Genomic DNA, 21,268 nt, shown 5'->3' on the forward strand with positions numbered 1-21,268 from the left:
TCTAGGTGGGCTGAAAAGTTCGTAGGCTGACACATTGATGGCGACAACACTAGTTGTCTTTTAAAATATGGATGATTAAGAATTTCGTGTGTTAATAAAGCATTTCTTTATGAAGCTATTGAAACTTCTGAGCAGTGTTTGAAGCTGATAAGTCGTAATTCGTAATACATACGAATTTATTCCACTGTACTTCAGCTACTTTTTCCTGTTGTCAGACCTCGAAAGAATTCACGTTGGACATACATTTTTTGCTGATGACGACGTAATTGCCAATCACTACATAGTATAAAACAAAGTCGCTTTCTCTGTCCCTATGTCCCTTTGTATGCTTAAATCTTTGAAACTACGCAACGGATTTCGATGCGGGTTTTTTTTTATTGATAGAGTGATTTTAACCAATACAGCATTAATCCTTAAGAAGATAAACGAAGATACACGAAAATAAACGAAGATAAACGAAAATGCACGAAAATTTACGAAAATAAACGAAGATAAACGAAAATAAACGAAAATAGACGAAAATACACGAAAATAAACAAAGGTAAACGAAAATACACGAAAATAAAATAAGTAAACGAAAATACACGAAAATAAACCAAAATAAACGAAGATACTCGAAAATAAACGAAAATAAACGAAAATACACGAAAATAAAATAAGTAAACGAAAATACACGAAAATAAACCAAAATAAACGAAGATAAACAAAAATACACGAAAATAAACGAAGATAAACGAAAATAAACGAAAATACACGAAAATACACGAAAATAAACGAAAATAAACGAAAATACACGAAAATACACGAAGATACTCGAAAATAAACGAAGATAAACGAAAATAATGTTAAAGAACTTTATTTCTCATTACAAAACAGAAATATTTATTTACATGAGAAACTTAATATTAATATGTATATATTATATACGAGCGAGATACACGTCGCCATTAGCCGTAACAATAAAAATACACGACTATAAACGAAGATACTCGAAAAAAAACATGGTACACTAGGGTTAAATCGTTAAATTTGAAAATGTTACAAACTACGAAATGTAAATACACCGTAATCATTTGAGATGGAATTTGGGAAACTAATCCATCGGTATTTATATCCTTTCCACTGATACAAATACGTAAATAATTTTCCAAGTTATACCCATAACGATTGACTCTCATCAATAAAGAGAACTGTTCGCATTTATAATTAATTCCAAACGCACTAATCAATCTTCTTGCGAACTTTCTGAGCTGCGGAAAATTGTCTTCACTATCATCACTACATATTATAAAACAAAGTCGCTTTCTCTGTCCCTATGTCCCTTTGTATGCTTAAATCTTAGAAATTACGCAACGGATTTTGATGCGGTTTTTTTTAATAGATAGAGTGATTCAAGAGGAAGGGTTATATGTATAATAACATCCATTAAATAGTAGAGAAGTACTGTTATTTTTGAGGTTTCTAATGTGATGTCGTAAATAATTACATTTTTTTCGCTTACATTGCAAACGCAGGCTGAACCCTACGAGTTTTATCAAAATAATGCACTAAGTATTTTACACATTGAAAAGGTCTACATAAAAGTCCATGATGGTATATGTCTATCTCTTATGGATAACCCACATTTTTTATATACAACGTTCACAGATTTTTTGTAGTGTATTTAGTATCAGCATTGCACCCGTGCGAAGCCGGGGCGGGTTGCTAGTTTTAAATAAAAATAAAAGACAAATTGTACTACGTATATAAATTATATTGAAAATGTATCATTCTCAAAGTCACAGCCTCTATATACAATAATAAAATTAATCAATCTTTAACAAAAAGACATGTGTTCTACGATCTTTTAAGCCGACTTAAGTTTAAGTTAGTAGAATTTCGTAGTAGGCATAATGTTAAAAAATCCTTGCTAAAAGACTGATCGGCAAAGGCAAATCGTATAGATTCAGGGAGTGTTTCGCATTTTTATAAATGTCTTCCTGAGATGGCTGTGTGGGATTCTTTCAACGCATATTTCAGAGGGACCTACCTATCCCTGAAGCAATTTTTTCAGAACTCCTACCTAAACGAAATAAGAGAATTATCACTAAATAAATTCAAAACTATATTAATCCATAACCTATATTCATACGTTTAAGATTTATTTTATTAAATATAAATATAAATCAATTATTTATAAAAGAAGTATAAGTTGCTTATACTACATATAATATATATATATGCAGCAGCTATGTCAATGACTGAGACTAATAAGGTGGTATTTAACAATTTTTAACCACCTTGTCACATTACATTATAACATTCATTAGAAAAGCAAGAACTCTTTAGTCGTCGTCTGAAAACAATCATCCTTTTACGAAATTAATAAGTTGTTTATCTTTTATCCTTATACGCTTTCTGGCCATTAACCAAGCTGATCCGTAGATCCTAGACGATAGACTAAAATATGCTCTAGAAAATTTTGTAGTCTCCTGGGACAAAAAGTTTAGCTAATCTCTAATTCAATGGACAAGAATTGAATGAATTGAAATTGAATTGTATGGATGGTTTATGATTATGATGATATTAACTTATCCCTAATGGGAATGGCAAAGGAATTTGTGTCGATATTGGACGCCGGACGACATAAGCTTAGTATAGGAAAGCTCGGCAAAATAAGATCAACCATTTCTAAATGTCAAATGAGTCAGTTGTCAGTAGTCCAGAGCAGAGCAGATTATTGATTACTTGTTTAAGCCTTGCTTTTATAAATATTTTAGTTACATGTATATCATAAATATTTCTTTTTACATAGCAGATATCAAATGCAAACGCAACATACATATTTTTTACCTATGCCGGTTAAATTTATCATAGACAAGAATAGGAAATAAAAGTTAAAATTGTTTATGGTATTCGTATTCCTATTGGTAGAAATTCTCATCTTGTTTTGCTTTACCAATATGGCGCGGCTAGTGCTATGAGATGACAACATCGTATTTTGTGTCTTGTTTGTTACAACATATAATAACTCCTTCTACCTCAGATGTGTGAACGATTAAATAATCATTAAATTAAAGGAGCTTTGTCGTAACGGTGATAAGTCATAGTTTGGGATAAATTGTACATCCGATTGCGTCCCCGAGGAAAGTGGTCCGTACCTATACTTTAAATTGTGAAAATGGCGGGTGTGTTATCTTTAGGGCTTTTGTTTTTCTTTCTCTTGGACTAGTTTTATGTGATTGTAGTTGAAAACTGCCCAATACATTTAAGATACAAAAGTAAGGAATACGTTTGTGGTTGGTAGCGTCATGGACTACTTATTATTTTGACGTTTAGAGAGTGGTTTGTCAAGACGGCGCAGGTGTCATCGTTTTTGATGAAATTATCAGAATGTCTCGTTGGGGCAGAGGCCGAAGCGGCAGCGTGGCCGTGCCGCTTGATAGTGCCCTCTTCAGAGAAAACAGTAATTGTCCAAGTGCAGCCCGGTCCGCGGGAACAGTGGGGAAATGGGGAATCACCAGTTTTACATCTATTAGAAGCGCTCCTTACGGTAAGAGATATTGTTTATGAAGTTTGTAAGCTATTCTGTGGTCAATGTTCCCTAAAGGTTTTAAAATTGTCTTTATTTACTTATATCTTTTTCAGCCTTTCAAAGCAACACTAACAAGAAACCTGTTCAGGATCAAAATAGTCCACTGACAGTGCCAGCAGTTGAAACTGAGCAACCTCCACCAAAACCTAAGAAGTTTTTTAAATCTAGGAATACTGAACCATATCCTCCAGTGCCACAAATCACGTATGCTCCACCTGTGCTTCCAGCACCATTATCCCCTGAGCATAGCACAAAAGAAAAGAAAACTAAGAAAAGTAGATATAACAGGGACTCTTCATCTCCTGAATTGCCTAGAAGAAACTCAGAAAAGTCTAGAGGTAAAAAGAATAATGTTGCTACTAAAGCAGCTAGAAAAGAGGATTCCTCAGAACCATCAGAACCCCCAAATAAGCGTTACCTGGTACGTAATCGGGATAAGGTGATCAATTATGCAGAAGATGGAAGTAATAGTCCAATACCAGAATTTACTAGATATGAACCGTTGCAGCCAAAAGCGTCTACTCCTAAAGCCAGTCCCTTAACTGCAAGTCCATTGCAAAATACTATTGCAAGTCCTTCATCTGCTAAACTTGAAGTAGTTAGTCCATCAACAAGTAAAGATAGCAATGAGGAACGAAAACCCCCTCCAATAGTTTTACGCATTTCAAAGGGAACCTCTCGAATTGTTAGTACAGATTCTAATGAAGGTTTTACCTCACCGGGATCAGATAGACACTCTTCACTGGATAATCATCCAGATTTAGGTTTAGATCATAAAAAAAGCCCTTCTATGGAAGCAATTTGTTCACCAAAACATGAAGGTTTAAAAATAACTATAAAATGTTCAGGTTATAGTCAAGAAACTAAAAAAGAAAAGAAGAAGGATAAAAAAGATGGACACAAATCTCATAAAAAACATCACAAAGCATCATCTGATGATGAACCACTTAAAAAACCTAGTTCTCCACAACCTGGCTCAGAAAACTATGAACTGTATAATATGCTAGCATCACCAGTACATACACCTGTACCAGAAAAAACTCCCAATAAGAGTAAACAGATAGATATTATAGAATCACAATTGGCCAAACTAGACTCAACGCCAGATGTAAATGAAATGAATGAAGAACCACCGGACCCAAAGCCACCTGAAGCAGCAGCAGGGAGGTCTAGAAGAAATAGACCTAATATCAATTATAATGAAACAGATGATGATGCTTATAACATAGCAGCTGGTCTGTCTAAACAAACAACAAAGACTGTTAGTGACATTAAAAAAGAAACAAGGAAAACAAGAAGAAAGCATGAGACAGTTGCAGATATTTCTATAGAACATGAAACACTAGACATTCACACAGAAACTGATGTACACAAGGGGACAGAACCACCAATTGAACATGATGATTTAATTAATATATTGTCCGGCAATGAAAAGAGTGAAACTATACCGAAGCTGAGATTAAATAAAAAGCAAAAAAGCAAGCAAAAGCTATCTAGTCCAGAATCAAAAGTAATATCTGATGATATAAATAGCCAATTAAGTGTAGAAATTAATGAGCAACCAATGGAGCAAGAAAATTTAATAGATATACAACAGGAAGTAAATGAAGTTCAAATCCAAGCACAAACTCAATCATCTGACTCAGCATATAACAGTTGTCCCAATGAGCTCTTAGAAGAAGAATTGCAAAAACAATCCCAAGATGTGTTTAAATCTCCACACTCGGAAGAACATAATGATGATAAACCAAGTGTTAAATTGGTTATTACAAAGAAAAAGGGCTCCATATTTAAAAGCAAATCTCTGGGAAATGATGATCCTTCACCATTGCCAGCCAGAAAAAGGAGGCATTTGTATAAACATGAATGGGCCAATGATGTAAGTTCATTTTTTAAATAATTGTTTTATTCCAGTTGATGTATGCAATAGTATTTATATCAAACACATATATATGACATTCCTTGTCCTTCAAATGGTTTCTCCAAATTAGTTGAAACTTATTGTGGTGTTAGTGTTATGTCACATTGTTACATAAAAGAATCTGTTAACACATTTACATTAAGCAATAAAATGTTGCTCCCTTGCAAAACATATCACAATGCTTTAATGATATGAAATATTATTGTTTTATAATATCTTTTTAACTCAATTGTGTTATCTATGTTTTTAATTGTTTACAGTATTGCTCCAACATTTCAGTTTATTATTATAAATGAAATATATTATTAGTTACAGTATTATTATTTTATATAAAATAAAAACATTGCAGAAAGGAAATGAAACCCCAAGGCCAGATAGGCCAGAGGCAACAGAAGCACAGAATCCAGCTGCCCAAGTATCGGAGGAGCTTACTCGAGTTACAAGATATAGAGCAGCCGATCCAATTCTTGATGATCCCATGTCTAGTGAAGCTGTGAAACCTTACTCTAGTGTGAAATGTGCAAAGGAGGCTAAACAGGTATGTTATTGAATTTTTTAACGAAAACATTACCTTATTTTACATAATATTGTCTTTTTATACAAGAACTACATTAAAAGAAACCTTCATTTAAAGACTTAATAATATTATTTACATAACTCTATACACTTTTTGTGTATCTCTCACTGACATGAATAATTACTTGCTGTAAAGTTCCTTTAATAATTCCTTAATGAGAAGTGTTATATAAAATCTAAAGCATTTTATTATATAATTATATTGATTTAATATTGTATAAACGTTGTATGTATTACTAAATTTTTTTAGTAAAAAGTTCTTATTATCATTATCAAATAATGGCTTTTTAACAATAATGGCTGGAATTATATTATATTTAAAAGTAATAATTTTAATTTGTAAATATTTCAGTACTACACTGTTGTAAGAAATGTAAAGAAAGCACATCAAATTCAAGAGATTGGTGAATTTCAAGAGTTCAATGATGATGTGGAGTTTCTTCTTGATGCCTTACAGGTAGGTACACATGGAACAAATATTTTATTATTTTCTTGAAACAGTAATGGTTTAGTTAATAGAGTATTTACACAACAAGACTAAACAATAAACTTTATCCTTCATTCTTTTAATCGTCTTCAAAAAATAATTTAAACATAAGTGAAGACATCAATACTTTGTGTGTATAAAGTATGTAATGTATAAAGTAGTTTGTTACCAATCTTTTAAATGTCTTGAAATGTATTTTCCATCATGTTAGTTCATTTCTCTTCGAAAACAAACAAGTAGAGCAATGATTGAGACCAATTGAGAGAGAGTGAGAAAGGGCGAACATAGCATGAAACAAAAAGCCATGGAGCAAGAGTTGGATGAGAGTTGTAGTAAGAAAGATTGGGAGAGTGTAATGGTGATCGAGGAAAGTAGTAACATATTAGAACTTTACATCGAAATTCTGTCGCATAACGTCTTGTGTAGTAGCTTTATATTATCATTAGCCTGTATACAGTGTATAAATAGTGTGAATATATATATACAATTTTAATTAATTTACAAAGAAATTTCTGACATGTGTACTTTGTACGCAAGCACTTTTTGGTTATGATGAATATAAATGTTTTTCCAGGACAACAACCCAATGTCAACCCGTTGTCTGTCAGTGATCACGCTAGCGAGTAAATGCACTGCGCCGGCGTTTCGTATGCATTTGCGGGCGCACGGCACTGTGCAGAAATTCTTCAGTGCTCTACATGACGCCACCAATGATCCTGTAAGTAATTAAAAATTAAGTACATATTGTTAAGAGTACCACAGAACAAATTCGCCCATAGCCTTAGGGCTGATGTCAGATTACTGCAGAGAAAAAAAAATTGTTAAGAGTATTACCAAAGTAATTTACGCCGGCAACGCACTCGCGAGCCCTCTGGCATTGAGGGTGTCCATGGGCGGCGGTATCACTTAACATCAGGTGAGCCTCATGCCCGTTTGCCCCCTGTTCTATATAAAAAAAAAAAGAAATACTTTGTATACAATATACACGTATATACGTGTAAATAATGGCATATTATTTAAACAGGTTCATTTGTCTGACTTTTGTAAACTATAATTCCTGGAAATATATACATTTCAATTTTTAAACATTTTAGTTATAGTCAAAACCGTTTAGACGACATCTTTGCTGCAACATACCGGTTATATTGACCAAAATGTCAAAGGTCTCGGCTGAATACTTTTGTATAAGATACTTAATAACAATGTAATCGGCTGTTATGATTATCGATTTTTACGACCAAATATGAGAAGTCCCTTCAATGTCGTTATAACAGATTTTGACTATATTATAATATATAACATGTTACTTCGTATGTTTAAAAACCATAAACCTTCAAACGTATGGGTTACCATTCTATAAGAACTGTACGAACTGTAAAATCGCCATAGCGCTATACATATAAATATATAATCATAGATTAGTTTCCACTTAAAATTGAACTAGAACTGATTTGTAATTTCACATGTTAACCATACCAAAAACTGTTTGAAGTTTTAACTTAAAATAGTTCAATTAAATACTTATTTAAGATCGGTGTTTTATTATATAGAGTAATAAAAATGTATCTTTCATTTATTCTAAATAACTTTCAGAGCTTGGGATTATGTACAGCCACGGTGATGTTTGTACTCTCGCAAGATCGTCTCAATATGGATCTGGATAGGGAGTCTCTGGAACTCATGTTGAATCTATTGGAGTCTGATGCCTCTCACAAGTAAGATATTATTTATTATAAGTTTTCATTCCAATAGAAAATATTTTTATGTATTAGCAATACCAGATGGGATCCATATTAGGAGTATCTGTCTCGCCTTGTTAATTAATTCTTAAAATGTTCTGCTATATCAGTAAGGATGAAAGATTTAAGGTTTCGTTACAAACCGACGACAACTTATAATATTACTATTTCATAAACAACTGCATCACTAAGTTCCGAGAATTGGACCCGTCAATTGGTCCAATTCTCGGAACACTACACAATAATAGCCAGCTTCATACAACTTTCGATTTTTTGATGAATTCCCACAGATGTCATGCAGTGGATATAACTATTTTCTCATCTAATTAATCTCGTCAAAAGGCTTTAAAAAAATGTAATATGTAGAACACCCTTTTCGCTGTGCAGACGCATTTGCTTCATATATTTGTATTAAAATACATATATATTTTACATTAAGTTTTTGCAAAGGATAATTGTACATGGTATAATTATTCGTGTTTTTCTCCTCAGAAATGCCTTAGATGATTGCGGGTTGACTTCGGCGCAGCTCGCTAAGACCCAAGAAAGGGTGCGAGAATTGTGCGCCGAAATCAAAAATCAAGGAAAGGCGAAACATTTAGATCTGGATAATATAACGGTGAGTTATTACTTTACTACGTACTAGTTTTAAACTGAATTTATTTATTAACACACCTTTAAATAAATGCAAAAACAGTAATCGGTCTAGGCCTAAACGAAAGCTCCATTTTGTTGTTATTTAATGTCTAACATCTACATCTACATCTTAGCATTATATTAGTGATAACATCCTAAGCTGTAGTAACAAATTAATGTTTTTATACCATAATGTAGGTGATTTAATTATTTTCTTTAATTGTGGTTATAGTCCGAGATCCCACTGCAGGATTGATGCGTTCATCGAGTTTTTGTTTAAAACCAAATTTTTATGTTTATTTATAATTAGGAGAATATATATTTACTAGGTTGCCTATCAAAATTTGGCCGCCAATATTTTTAATTAAATTATTTTGAATTGATTTTTGGTAAAAGATTACGTTCATTTTATTTTTAAATAAAATAACGTCTACATCACGGTAATTAATATGAAGATTCTAAAAAATCACGGTTGCCGTTGCGCACATGGCCGCACCTCTTTGCAGCCAAGTGTAAACAGGTATGATTTCGATATATTTATACGTTTATAACGGATATCTATTAATTATATGTCAAATTGAAGTTAATTTTTTTCTATTAATTTTCATATAAGGGTGCCTAATTATATCTGGCCGCAAATAAGGGTTGCTGGCGGTTAAAGATGATAAATATTTGAGGTAGAGTGAAAGAGAGTTAGCGCGTAACGCATTTGTCAGACAAGGACAGCGGTTGCCGACTGTGCGACGCTTTTAAGCCATTGCGCATGCGTCGAATGTTAGTGTTCTCAACTGAACAGATGCGGCATTTTTATTCTAACAGAAAATCCACGCTGTTTTGAAGTTCGTAATAAACAACGTTTTATATTTACATTGTTGTTTTATTTGTGCATCTAAAAATTATTATATTAATTAACGTAAAATAAAATTGATAAAGAAGAAGTCGTATTTTTTGTGTAACGAAAAAAGCAATGTACTCGACTTTAATTCCAAAAGTGCTCGCTAATGTTATTGTTTCGTCGTAAAAAAAATATAAATATTATGACCATTTATTTACAATTGACTCTACTAATGATTTTGGATGCGCAATGGATTAAAAGCGTCGCACAGTCGGCAACCGCTGTCCTTGTCTGACAAATGCGTTACGCGCTAACTCTCTTTCACTCTACCTCAAATATTTATCATCTTTAACCGCCAGCAACCCTTATTTGCGGCCAGATATAATTAGGCACCCTTATATGAAAATTAATAGAAAAAAATTAACTTCAATTTGACATATAATTAATAGATATCCGTTATAAACGTATAAATATATCGAAATCATACCTGTTTACACTTGGCTGCAAAGAGGTGCGGCCATGTGCGCAACGGCAACCGTGATTTTTTAGAATCTTCATATTAATTACCGTGATGTAGACGTTATTTTATTTAAAAATAAAATGAACGTAATCTTTTACCAAAAATCAATTCAAAATAATTTAATTAAAAATATTGGCGGCCAAATTTTGATAGGCAACCTAGTAAATATATATTCTCCTAATTATAAATAAACATAAAAATTTGGTTTTAAACAAAAACTCGATGAACGCACCAATCCTGCAGTGGGATCTCGGACCATTACCTAAAAGATATCTCTAGAAGCGATAGGGCAATTGTTGATTCAGTTTTTTGTTACTATTATTTATTTTATTCTTATGAAAGGTGTAGATAAATTCCTTATACCTATACCTTTGATACTTTAAATATATAATAAGTGCTTGAAGTAGGATTTTTTAAAGACAGAATATTAGTCACTTTTTTATTCATATTTTATAGGTGGGTCATCTAGCAATGGAAACACTACTGTCGCTAACATCAAAGCGAGCCGGTGAGTGGTTCAAAGAGGAACTCCGGAACCTTGGTGGTGTGGACCACATTGTCCGGACAATACAGGATTGCGTTGAACGCTTGCAAGTGCCTGCTGCCTCCTGGACTGGATCACATTTGGATATATTGGGCAAAGCTGATCGGTGTATGAGGGTGCTTGAAAATGTAAGTACTACAAGCTTTCTTTCTTCTTTATGTCCTATAACCCCTAGGTGGGGCAGAGGGCGTCCACAGCGAGCCTCCATCCCGTTCGGTCTTGCGCCTCGTGCTTCACCTCGCTCCAAGTCCTACCAGCTCTCTTTACCTCGTCCGCTACTGTACGGCGCCAGGTTTGTTTGGGACGGCCACGCCTTCGCTTTCCTTGCGGGTTCCAATCAAGCGCCTGTTTGGGAATATGACTGGGATCCCTTCGAAGTGTATGGCCTATCCAATTCCACTTGCGCCTCTTGATCTGCTGACTGATCGGGGTTTCTCGGCAGCGCTCCCAAAGTTGCTCGTTGGAGATTTTTTCAGGCCAGTAGATACCCAGAATATGGCGAAGACAGCGGTTGACGAAGACTTGGAGTCGGTGCGAGATGTCTTTGGTGACCTTCCACGTTTCACACCCATAAAGCAGCACAGACTTGACGTTGGATCCGAATATTTTAAACTTGATTCGACGCGTCAGCATCCGTGACTGCCATACAGGCCGAAGTTGTGCAAAGGTTGCTCGGGCCTTGGCAATGCGTGAGGCGATATCCTCCTCTGTACCTCCATTTTCAGACACGACGCTTCCGAGGTAAACAAAGTTTTTAACAATCTCCACGCTCTCCTCTCCCATCCGCAATGGGGTGCGGTTATCAACTCCAACACGCATTTCTTTAGTTTTCCGGGTGTTGATTTTGAGTCCCGCAAGTCCCGCCTCGCGTTCCAGGTCGTCTAACTTGGATTGCATGTCACGGTGCGTGTGACTTAGCAGACATAGGTCATCGGCATAATCCAGATCTTCCAATATGTTGGTTAATCCCCACTCTATGTCGCGGCGCTTGCTCTGATGTGTGCGATGCATAATCCCGTCGAGAACAACCAGGAAAAGTAGTGGCGAGAGTAAGCAGCCTTGTCGGACGCCCGTGTGTACTTGAATATCGTCTGAGACGAGGCCATTGTGAGTCACTCTACAAGAATAGTTCTGATAGCTGGCCTTTACTAAGTTGATTATCTTTGGCGGGACACCAATGACAGAGAGTCGCGACCATATGCTGTTCCAACTCAGCGTATCGAAAGCTTTTTCAAAGTCAACAAAGGTAAGATAAATCTCCCTCTGCCATTCTGATGCCTGTTCGAGGATGATACAAAGAGTATTAATTTGGTCAATACATGAGCGATTAGGCCGGAAGCCAGCTTGTTCAATGCGGAGGAGGGGCTCGACGGCTCCAGTCAGCCTGTCCAAGATAATTCTGCAAAAAACCTTGGAAGGGACTGAGAGCAAAGTCCTCTCCAATTGCTACAGTGGCTAAGATCACCTTTTTTGGGCACAGTTATAAGTAGGCCCCTATTCCAGTCTTCCGGAAGCTTCTCGCTTGTCCAGATTTTGCCAATCAAAGGTGTCAGCGCGTCGACGGTGGTAGCCAAGTCCGCTTTTAGCATTTCTGCCGCTATCAAGTCAAGACCTGGTGCTTTACCAGTCTTAAGCCCCATGACCGCTCTCGCTACTTCATCACGTGTGGGTGTTTCGATATCGATACACTACAAGCTTTATATTTTAGGAAAGTATATAATTAATATCACAGCACACCTTTACCAGCTTACCTTTAGCTTTACATTATTATATAATCATTATTTAACTTTATATGTTTACTTATATCCAAAAATTACTCAGCCATAGGTAACATATTTTTATGATTACCTAATTCTTTCGGAATTTAAGTACATTACTCTTAATAGTAACTAATTCAATAATAATAGCCTTTTAATTCAGATACTGTTACATTTACATGCGTTTCCATTTTAATCTTCTATTAGGTATCTGTGCTCCCGTTTTTGGAAATGACCTTCACCAAATATCGACTGTTTCTTTATTTTGATCTGTCCATCTCTGTCCACCTCCTTGGTTATCTTGCTATCTTTAGTTTGCTGTATCTTGGGCAATAGTTTAGTACTTTTTGCTTCATTTTTCTGTTCCTCTTGCCATGTGCCCGCCTATTTCCAATTTAGTTTATTTATTGTGTCTGTTTTCGATAATTCAATTATACAACTGTTTAAAACTAACTGTATTGCGAAATCTATGTACAATTTATTAAAAGTGTATTTATATTTTGTTTTAAAATTTATTTGTTTAACTGTATAGTATATAAAATAACTTAACAATTAAAATAGCAATATACAAATAAATTGTAATTTTCAGGTGACGCAAATGAATGAAGCGAACCAACAGCATCTGACATCGGGCAATTTAGGTGCGGCAAGCACTTTGGCAACTCTGTTAAGGCGATGTGTCAGCGAAGCTCGGGAACATGTGCGTCTGCGAACGGCATTGCTAGATGCAGCATTACCAGCTGTTAAAGTGTTGGTTAATTTGTCGCATTCGTTTGGTGGAAATTGTAAGTACATATATTTTTTATATAATCAAAAAGGTTCCACTCCAATGGTATATTTTTATAAATTTTAATTAAATATATGAATTAGAACGATTATGAAATAAATTTACTAAAATGCATAAATATACTTTATGATTTACACTTACCAGCCTTTTAGCTAATTGTTATTCCTTAAGTTGTTAGATAAATATCTTCGTGTGCACATACATTAACTAAATTTAGTCCCTTAATTAGAACCTATTGTTTTTCCATGTTTGTAGGACCAATGCCACCAATTCTTCATTGGTTTAGCAAATCTTAAAAAAATATTTATTTAGTTAAAATTCAACTAACAAAAATAGTAAAAGTTCAATCACTTTAAACTAAATTTTGAGTCACACAGATTTTCAGTCATACAGTGACTCAATTCAAGGCTTTCTTCCACCATTATATTATGTCTATATAGTTCCCGGATTATCAGGAAATGTTATACGTATGATCGAGTCAAACATTGAGATTCATTTATTTTGATTCTAGTTGTTTTGTTATTACTCAGTACGTAACAAGGCGCCATCTTGACGTTAAACCAGTGCGTTCAAGGAATGCAGGATACTACTGATTAAGTGTTCAGTGTAGCGTTGTGACGTTGAGAGTTTGGGCCAAGTTGGGTCTAAGGTTGTGATTAAGTAAGATCGGTGCCCTGCCTTGTTATAATTTAAGCTTAAAGTACTCTTTGTAGCGTGATGACAAATTCCATATCAATGGAAGGAAGAAATTTTTATTCGACATATTTCATCATAACAGTAATTACTTGAAACTAATTTCAGCATCATCATTGGGTGCCTCAGTAATTGGTGAACAGCCGTCGGTAATGGAGATGTGCCTCATTATGTTAAATAACCAGGACAACTTTATACCAGATACCAGTAACTTTGACTTTTCCGTCTGTGTAAGTATTATCTTTTACAGCCACATATCTTCACTATATATGTGGATCGATTTTGATAAAATAAAGCCTAAACTAGTATTTTCGTAAAATAATTATAAAACAAATTATTTAATTAAAAGTTATTACATAACTCAATATTAAGTTATGATTTGTTTGTTCGACAGTTGAATAAACATATCGCCGGATTTGACAAAGAATTGGCACTGTTATGCGTCAGACCAATTAAATAAAAAAAAAATAGCGAAAAATAATTGTATAAAGGCGACCTTTTTTGTTTAAATCATGTATGCACTTTTCTAGAAGAAGATACCTATTTCACATTGGTAAATGTAATAATTACAAAATACTTCTTACAAAAATTTAGAAAAATATCGCGTGTAAAATATTCATACGTACTTGCTACACAAAGTCAATTACATGTTTAATTGTTTATAAATATTGTCTTATATTCCAGGTTTTAATGTTACTAATAAATCTAGTACAAAACAATGAAATTAACACACAACGACTGCTAAGTTTAAGGATACGAGTGAATCGGGAAAATGACGTCATATCACGGAGTGTTTCTGCTTTAGACCTTATTCTAGATTTGTTCCACAAGAGGGTTGATCTCGCCAGGTACGTTTATTAAACTAGACTTTTTACTATTTTAACTGGGTTACAATTTTATATAAGTTTTCAAAGTATATAAGAAAACTGAATCAATTTAATTACACCATTGTAATAATACTTGTATCTCTTTTCATCACATCAAACTCAATTTAACAGAAAGAGAAGAAAAAGCATTTTGTTGCAATTACACTGGTAATTAATAATAATAAAAATGTGTCGCTATAACCTTATATATGGACCTTGGCCTCAAATTGTCAGTTTCCTTGATTTTTATGAACAACTTTCTGTATGACATGTCACACAAAGTCGGTTTCCTCACGATGTTTGCCTTCACAGTAGGTACTAACTAATTGCACATATAGAATTTCATTGGTGTCGTTATTCAAAGCCAATTCTGCTCGATATATATTTATGTACCTTATTAATAATTGAGTTTTTAAAAATTGTTAATTGACAGGCTCGTTTTTTTTTAAAATTTCAATTAGACTAAGGCATTCAATCCTATTCTAGTTGCAAGAGCTGTCAAACCATTTCTTTGTTTTCTCAAGTTTGACATATTTGAGCACAAGACGTGTTAAAGCCTATAAAGCCTTTAGCGGACGTCTATAGTAAATATAGAGGTTAGTTGACCTCACAGGAGTGTAAAGGAATCTCTTTTAATAATATATTATATTTTTTAAAGTTTTTCCATTCAAAGAATGTTCTTTTTATATTGCTTAATAAATGTCATACTTGATTAAATTAATATATATAGTATTTCGTGTTAAGTATTGCTCGCATGTGTTGCATAAACATTGTGTCCCTTTGATTTTTGTAGGCGAGCTGAAGAGAACACAGATGCGCTGTTGGACGGCGAAAAGGACGAGAGCCATAACAAGAAACAACCGGACGACATTGACGAAACTGTCGCTAAACGTGAGTTTTATGTATATATTGTTTTAAACGTAGCTCCATATTAACCCATATCAACTATATGCCGACAACGCATCATTTCCTATTCATGTCCGTTGTAGAGACATCAATTTGTTTGTTATCAGGTGTTTGTCCTAATTTTGTGGTACAAAAAAGTTTCGTAATTGACACAGTACGGTAAAAACCTAAAAAAGTTAATCCTTATAGGATATACATATAAGGCAAAAGGTTAGGGTTGCCTGGAAGAGATCGCTTGTTAGCGATAAGGCCGCCCGTTGCATCCCTTGTAATTTTTATGTATTGTGTCATTTGTGTTTCTTTGCAACGAAGTGTGAATAAATAAAAGATTGCGTGGACGTAAGCGAACGAGAATTTTTAGGAATTTTCAAGTCAAAACGTCGTTTCAAGAAACAACACACTGTTGAAAAAGAAGCGACATCAATACAGCTGCCAATAAATGTTATTTAATATATTCCAGTGTTAGCACGTGCGGGCTCCCATATGGAGCACACGATGGTGGGAGCATATATGGCCCTGGCAGTGGGTCAGGCGGCGGCGGCTGCGCCTGCGCACGCGGCTGCAGTACGTGCACGTTTGCCTTCGTACGCGCCCCTATTGCCCACGCTGAGGAAGTACTTCGCGTTTCTCTCTCTTACTGCCAGTGTAAGTCAATATTTTAAAACATTTTCATGCAATTTATACAGAATTTTCTTCCATTTATGTATTATACTGTGGTTATAGTTAAAAACTCTTTAAAAGGTCTTTGTTCCTTACTAAGCGAGTGCTGAATTCGTCATAGACAAAGTCTACTTTGTGCACAGCCCTGGTCGAACTTACGACCTCAGTATTTTTTTTTTCTGTAGCACTAAGAAAATATAGACATAATAAACAAATTTTAAAGAAAAGAAGGATAAATAATAGTAAATTTTTATAAAAATAATGTTCACAGATACATATATGAAAATAATGAATCGCAAACACAATCACTTTCATTCCTTTTATTTATTAAATCACAATCACAATCATAAATAAAGCACACTTAACATTCGCTCGAACGGTGAAGGTTAAATCGTGTGAAGACACCGCCATGTCTTAGACCTAAAGAGTGGACGGCGTGTGTCAGGCACTGGAGGCTGATCACCTACTTGCCTATTAGATTGAAAAATGATCATGAAGCAGATTCAGAACTCTGAGGCCCATCCCTATAGAGGTTGTAGCGCCACTGATTTTTTTCCTAGTAGGATGTATATTACACCCAAAATTCAGATGAATTTAGGGTCTACTATCAGTTTTTGTCATAACTGAATAGAATAACTGACAATTGTCAGGCATAATTTGAGAAATTAATAGTTATTCATTATCTATTTTAAGACATTGAATAATAATATCGCATACAATTCCAGGCTGAAGCGGCCATAGTAGCGCACGTGAAATCGACGCAGCGGATAATCCAGTTCATGGAGGACAGCGACAAGGAGGCTTCGCCCCCGGAGCCGCCGCCCCCGGCCGCGCCATACACCAGTGCCTACCCCAACTACTACCAGACTTCACCCTCAGACGTACCCCAAGATATGTCCCTTAGTAATCTTAATTATAGTATGAACTACAGTAGTTCGAGTTCTGATCGGATGTCGTCATCTATGGAAGTCGATGGCTACCACTGAGCTTAGACAAGAGTAAGAAAACGCCTTCCGGCCTAGCTGAAGCCTAGGTCATGCCGCCTTGTATTACGTATATTCTAGATAATTCATCTCTTTGGACGGTTTTATCAAATTATAGGGCCGAGTGATTCGGTCCTCCATTTTTGTTCGTCTTATGTGAATTTAATTATTAAATATGGTTGTTCTGACTTTGTATATGGCAACGGTATCTCTTTACATTTCATTTATTCCGCCAACGGGTTCAATGAACTTCCGCTAAGTTCCAGGTCAAAAAATTGTCGAAACTTGTTTGGTCTTATAAAGAGTGTGAAAAAATAATCGTAACCATGGCAACTACTGTCTTTGGGTCAAGACTATAAGGTGTTATTCGTTGACTTACAATTGGCCATCTTCCCACATTTTCCCGTATTTTACCGGTAAAATTAAAAAATAAGAATTAGCGCTAAACATGACTTCCGTTAATTTGTAGTTTTATAGATATTTAATCTCAAAAAAGATAAATCATTTACAAGAGATTATAGTTAACTTAAGTCTGAAATGGTTTTAGAAACGGAAGTCGTATTTACCGCTGAGTATGATTTCAAAATGATGCCGTGAGATAATATCTAAACTGTGGAAAGATGCCCAATTGATATTATATTCTAATTTATATCAGTCAGAATCTCGTATTGAGCGCTGTCAAATATGTCAATCTATATACAGAAAAGGCGGATTGACAGCTCTTGACACTAGATTCATGTTGGATTGAATACGGGCCTTAGAGTAAGTGACTCACGTGAGTAACTTTTTCGTTTTCATTGATTCGTAGAAAACCGTTGTTAGTTATTTTGGCAATGACGTCATTACAAAAATCGAAACGAGTTCAAATAATGCTATAAAATTTATTTTCTCTATAATAAATATGAACAATGGTAATGTTGATGCACTTGTATTTTGTTAGTGATGTGAAGTGTGACGTCACTATGGTAATATATATATTTATAATTAATAATGTATTAATTTCAATCTTATTTACTGATCAATTTACGTATAAGTTTGATGTGGTCAAATGGAAAATTGATCTTATTAATTCTGATTTGCGTTAAAGAAAATGTGTTAAACTAAATTACCATATGACTTGAATTGATTATTGATATAATGAATTACCGTATGATGCGACATGTAAATAATTAAATGTATAGTAAAATCATGCCATTCGTAATGTTAGTTTTTCATTGTTAAATGATTTACCTCACCCGTCGCCCATGTAAATAAATCGTTTCTTAATTAAATTGAGATATTTCCGGGTTTAAGCCGTTTTGGCGATATAAAGTGCAAATAGTTTAAGTGTATAATAGTTGTGAATACGCACTGTATAGTTCTGAGCGTTTCCGAGCAATTGTTCGTGGCACAATTCATGTAAATAAATTAGCTAGTTTAATCGGTTGAGATGTTTGGTGATGTTCGATCGAGTACAAACTGCTTTATAATGCCTGGCCTATAGTTCCACTTTGCGTGTGGAAAACTTATTTAAAGTATATAAACGCTATATATATAGATAGCTTTTATGCTCCCAATTTCTTTTTTGTGCAAGGGGGCCGTTCAAGTATTAAGAATTTACTGCAAATTATCCCCCCCCACTCTTTTGTCAGCCAAAGTAAGCTGAGCTCTCGAAAATGCATTTCGTTTTCAAGCATAAACAATGTATGGGTGATGTGTAAAAAAATAATAATTACTGTTGACGTAATCACTAAATAACAAAAACTAAGAATAGTGCGTACGTAATACTTCAACGGCCCCAACGTACGTTATACGTATATTACGATTACAGACGGACCTTAGCTCAAATTTAAACCTTTTATAGCCTTTAAATAATTTTGTGCTGTAAAGTGGGACTAGTCTATTGTGTGGCGATCATTGTTACAGTGAGTCTGAATTCATGGATCGACTTTTGATCGCGAATGCTAAAAAATAAACTTTACAAATTCGATAGCGTTAATTAGATTCGAAATTAATTAAAAATATTAATTTTAAATTAAACATACACAATTAAAATTATCGAAGAACGTTGGTACGAAACTGTATGCAAATTCACGAATATCTGTTTGTTATCTTACCTTTTTACTTCCAGTTTAAAGTGATCAAATATTGGTCCATGAATGTCTGGTTCAGACTCGGTGAACATGTTCAACACATAGTAACTTGCTTTGAATTTCTCTAGAAATTATTTGTTCATATGTATGTCGATGTTTCAATGTATATTGAACATCAAATGCATTGGCCATTTGATAGATGGAATGGTGTCTTTGAATCTGTCAATGACATCAAAAATTTCTGCAGAAATTTACTAGAAGGCCGCACAGCGCATTTGTTTAAAAACTATGTCATTATTTCGCTTAGTAATTTGCATATAGCATCATATTTGAATAACACTTCAAGTGTGACGGCATTGACGGTTTTCGTCTGTCAAATGGTAATATGACAGATTTGATAATTTACACTTGTTTAAAATCGCAAAATTCTTTTCGCACGATAGAGGCCATACATATTAACGAATAATTTAATAAACAGCGACGTCCTTCAATTGCCAACATTTGTACGCGAGTTAATTGTATGTTTTTTTTTTTAATTTTATCTAAATTACTTGTTGTCAATTTACGTCGCATTTAACAAAGACTACTTTTCGTCCCTATCTGTCAAATGGAGCGATGAAAAGAGATATGAAGAGTTTATAAAACGGAAGTTCCATCTGGAAATAAATAAATCGATATACAAATAACTAAGTGAGGTAGCAACACATCGCCGTCATATAGTTTCGCTTTTCTAGATTCTTCTATTTCCACCTCCAATAAGTGAAGTCGAACAAAGAGGTCTCATAGTATTTATTGAGGTTGAAATAATTGATAATTTATGTATGTTGAATATTGCATCAGATTGAATTGGTTAGTTGATAGGTTGTTATAGTTCGATAGCCTTTATTATTAGATTAGGGGTAAATTGAAGAATTTAAATCTTGAATAGGCTTAACGTTTTCATCTTTGACTCGCGATTCGTAATTTATTTTGCTCATAGTACAGCTTTATTTGTTTCACAATCCTTAGCGAATACAGTGGCACCCTACTTAAACATTTAATATTTTGTATAATCTTCTGTATTTAAAAGCTATTGGGTAAATTTAGGTACAATTTTAAAGAAATCATATTTTGGAGATATCTTTTTTATTAATAGTTTTAGGCGTGGGTATCAAATTCTCAATGTGTAGATGTGTTTTGTTTATTGTTTGTGTGATTGCCTTGCGTTGCGGATTCTTTGTATGATTGTTTTTGACAGCTTTATTTTTTAGGAGTATTTTCGAACATTGCCCGCTTCATCTGTATTTGGTACCTTAAGTCGGTTTTAGTGAAGTATAGACTGGAATTATCTTTGTATAGTTGTATTCTTACATATATTTTACGTAATTTATTGAATTATAGTATCATAGGTTCCCCTTTGTGCGTTGTCATTTGTGTATTGTATGGGCCAGTTTCTATATTCATTTTTTAATGAAACCTCATTCGTTTTATGAATACAGAAACTGGCCATATGTTTCTATATTATGTTGTTAGTTTTATCACGAGAGTTTGATATCTTAAGAAATTATTGTAAATGTAATGTGTAATTATGTTTTAAAGTATTACATGTAATTATTATTATTAAAAGAAGGAAAATTAACGAAGGTTTTTTATTACTATAGATTAAATACTTTTAAAATCGAAATAACAGAATTAAAACTATTAAAAAAGAATTTTTATAGGCTACGCTATAA

General features: G+C 34.1%; 1 protein-coding gene across 1 annotated transcript; it reads left to right on the plus strand.

Annotated features, from left to right (window-relative positions):
* The first annotated feature begins 2,926 nt into the window (after positions 1 to 2,926).
* On the plus strand, positions 2,927 to 19,448 carry LOC110992100 (protein wings apart-like). Its single transcript, XM_045629076.1, has 14 exons — positions 2,927 to 3,532; positions 3,628 to 5,453; positions 5,845 to 6,033; positions 6,424 to 6,528; positions 7,133 to 7,276; positions 8,152 to 8,273; positions 8,790 to 8,916; positions 10,745 to 10,960; positions 13,179 to 13,374; positions 14,178 to 14,299; positions 14,754 to 14,917; positions 15,729 to 15,826; positions 16,302 to 16,486; positions 17,227 to 19,448. Exons 1-14 carry the CDS (start codon positions 3,373 to 3,375, stop codon positions 17,485 to 17,487), a joined length of 3,915 nt encoding a protein of 1,304 aa, XP_045485032.1. The 5' UTR covers positions 2,927 to 3,372; the 3' UTR covers positions 17,488 to 19,448.
* The last annotated feature ends 1,820 nt before the right edge of the window (positions 19,449 to 21,268 follow it).

The sequence above is a fragment of the Pieris rapae genome, chromosome 8, assembly GCF_905147795.1.
Source record: "Pieris rapae chromosome 8, ilPieRapa1.1, whole genome shotgun sequence".
Classification (NCBI taxonomy): Eukaryota; Metazoa; Arthropoda; class Insecta; order Lepidoptera; family Pieridae; genus Pieris; species Pieris rapae.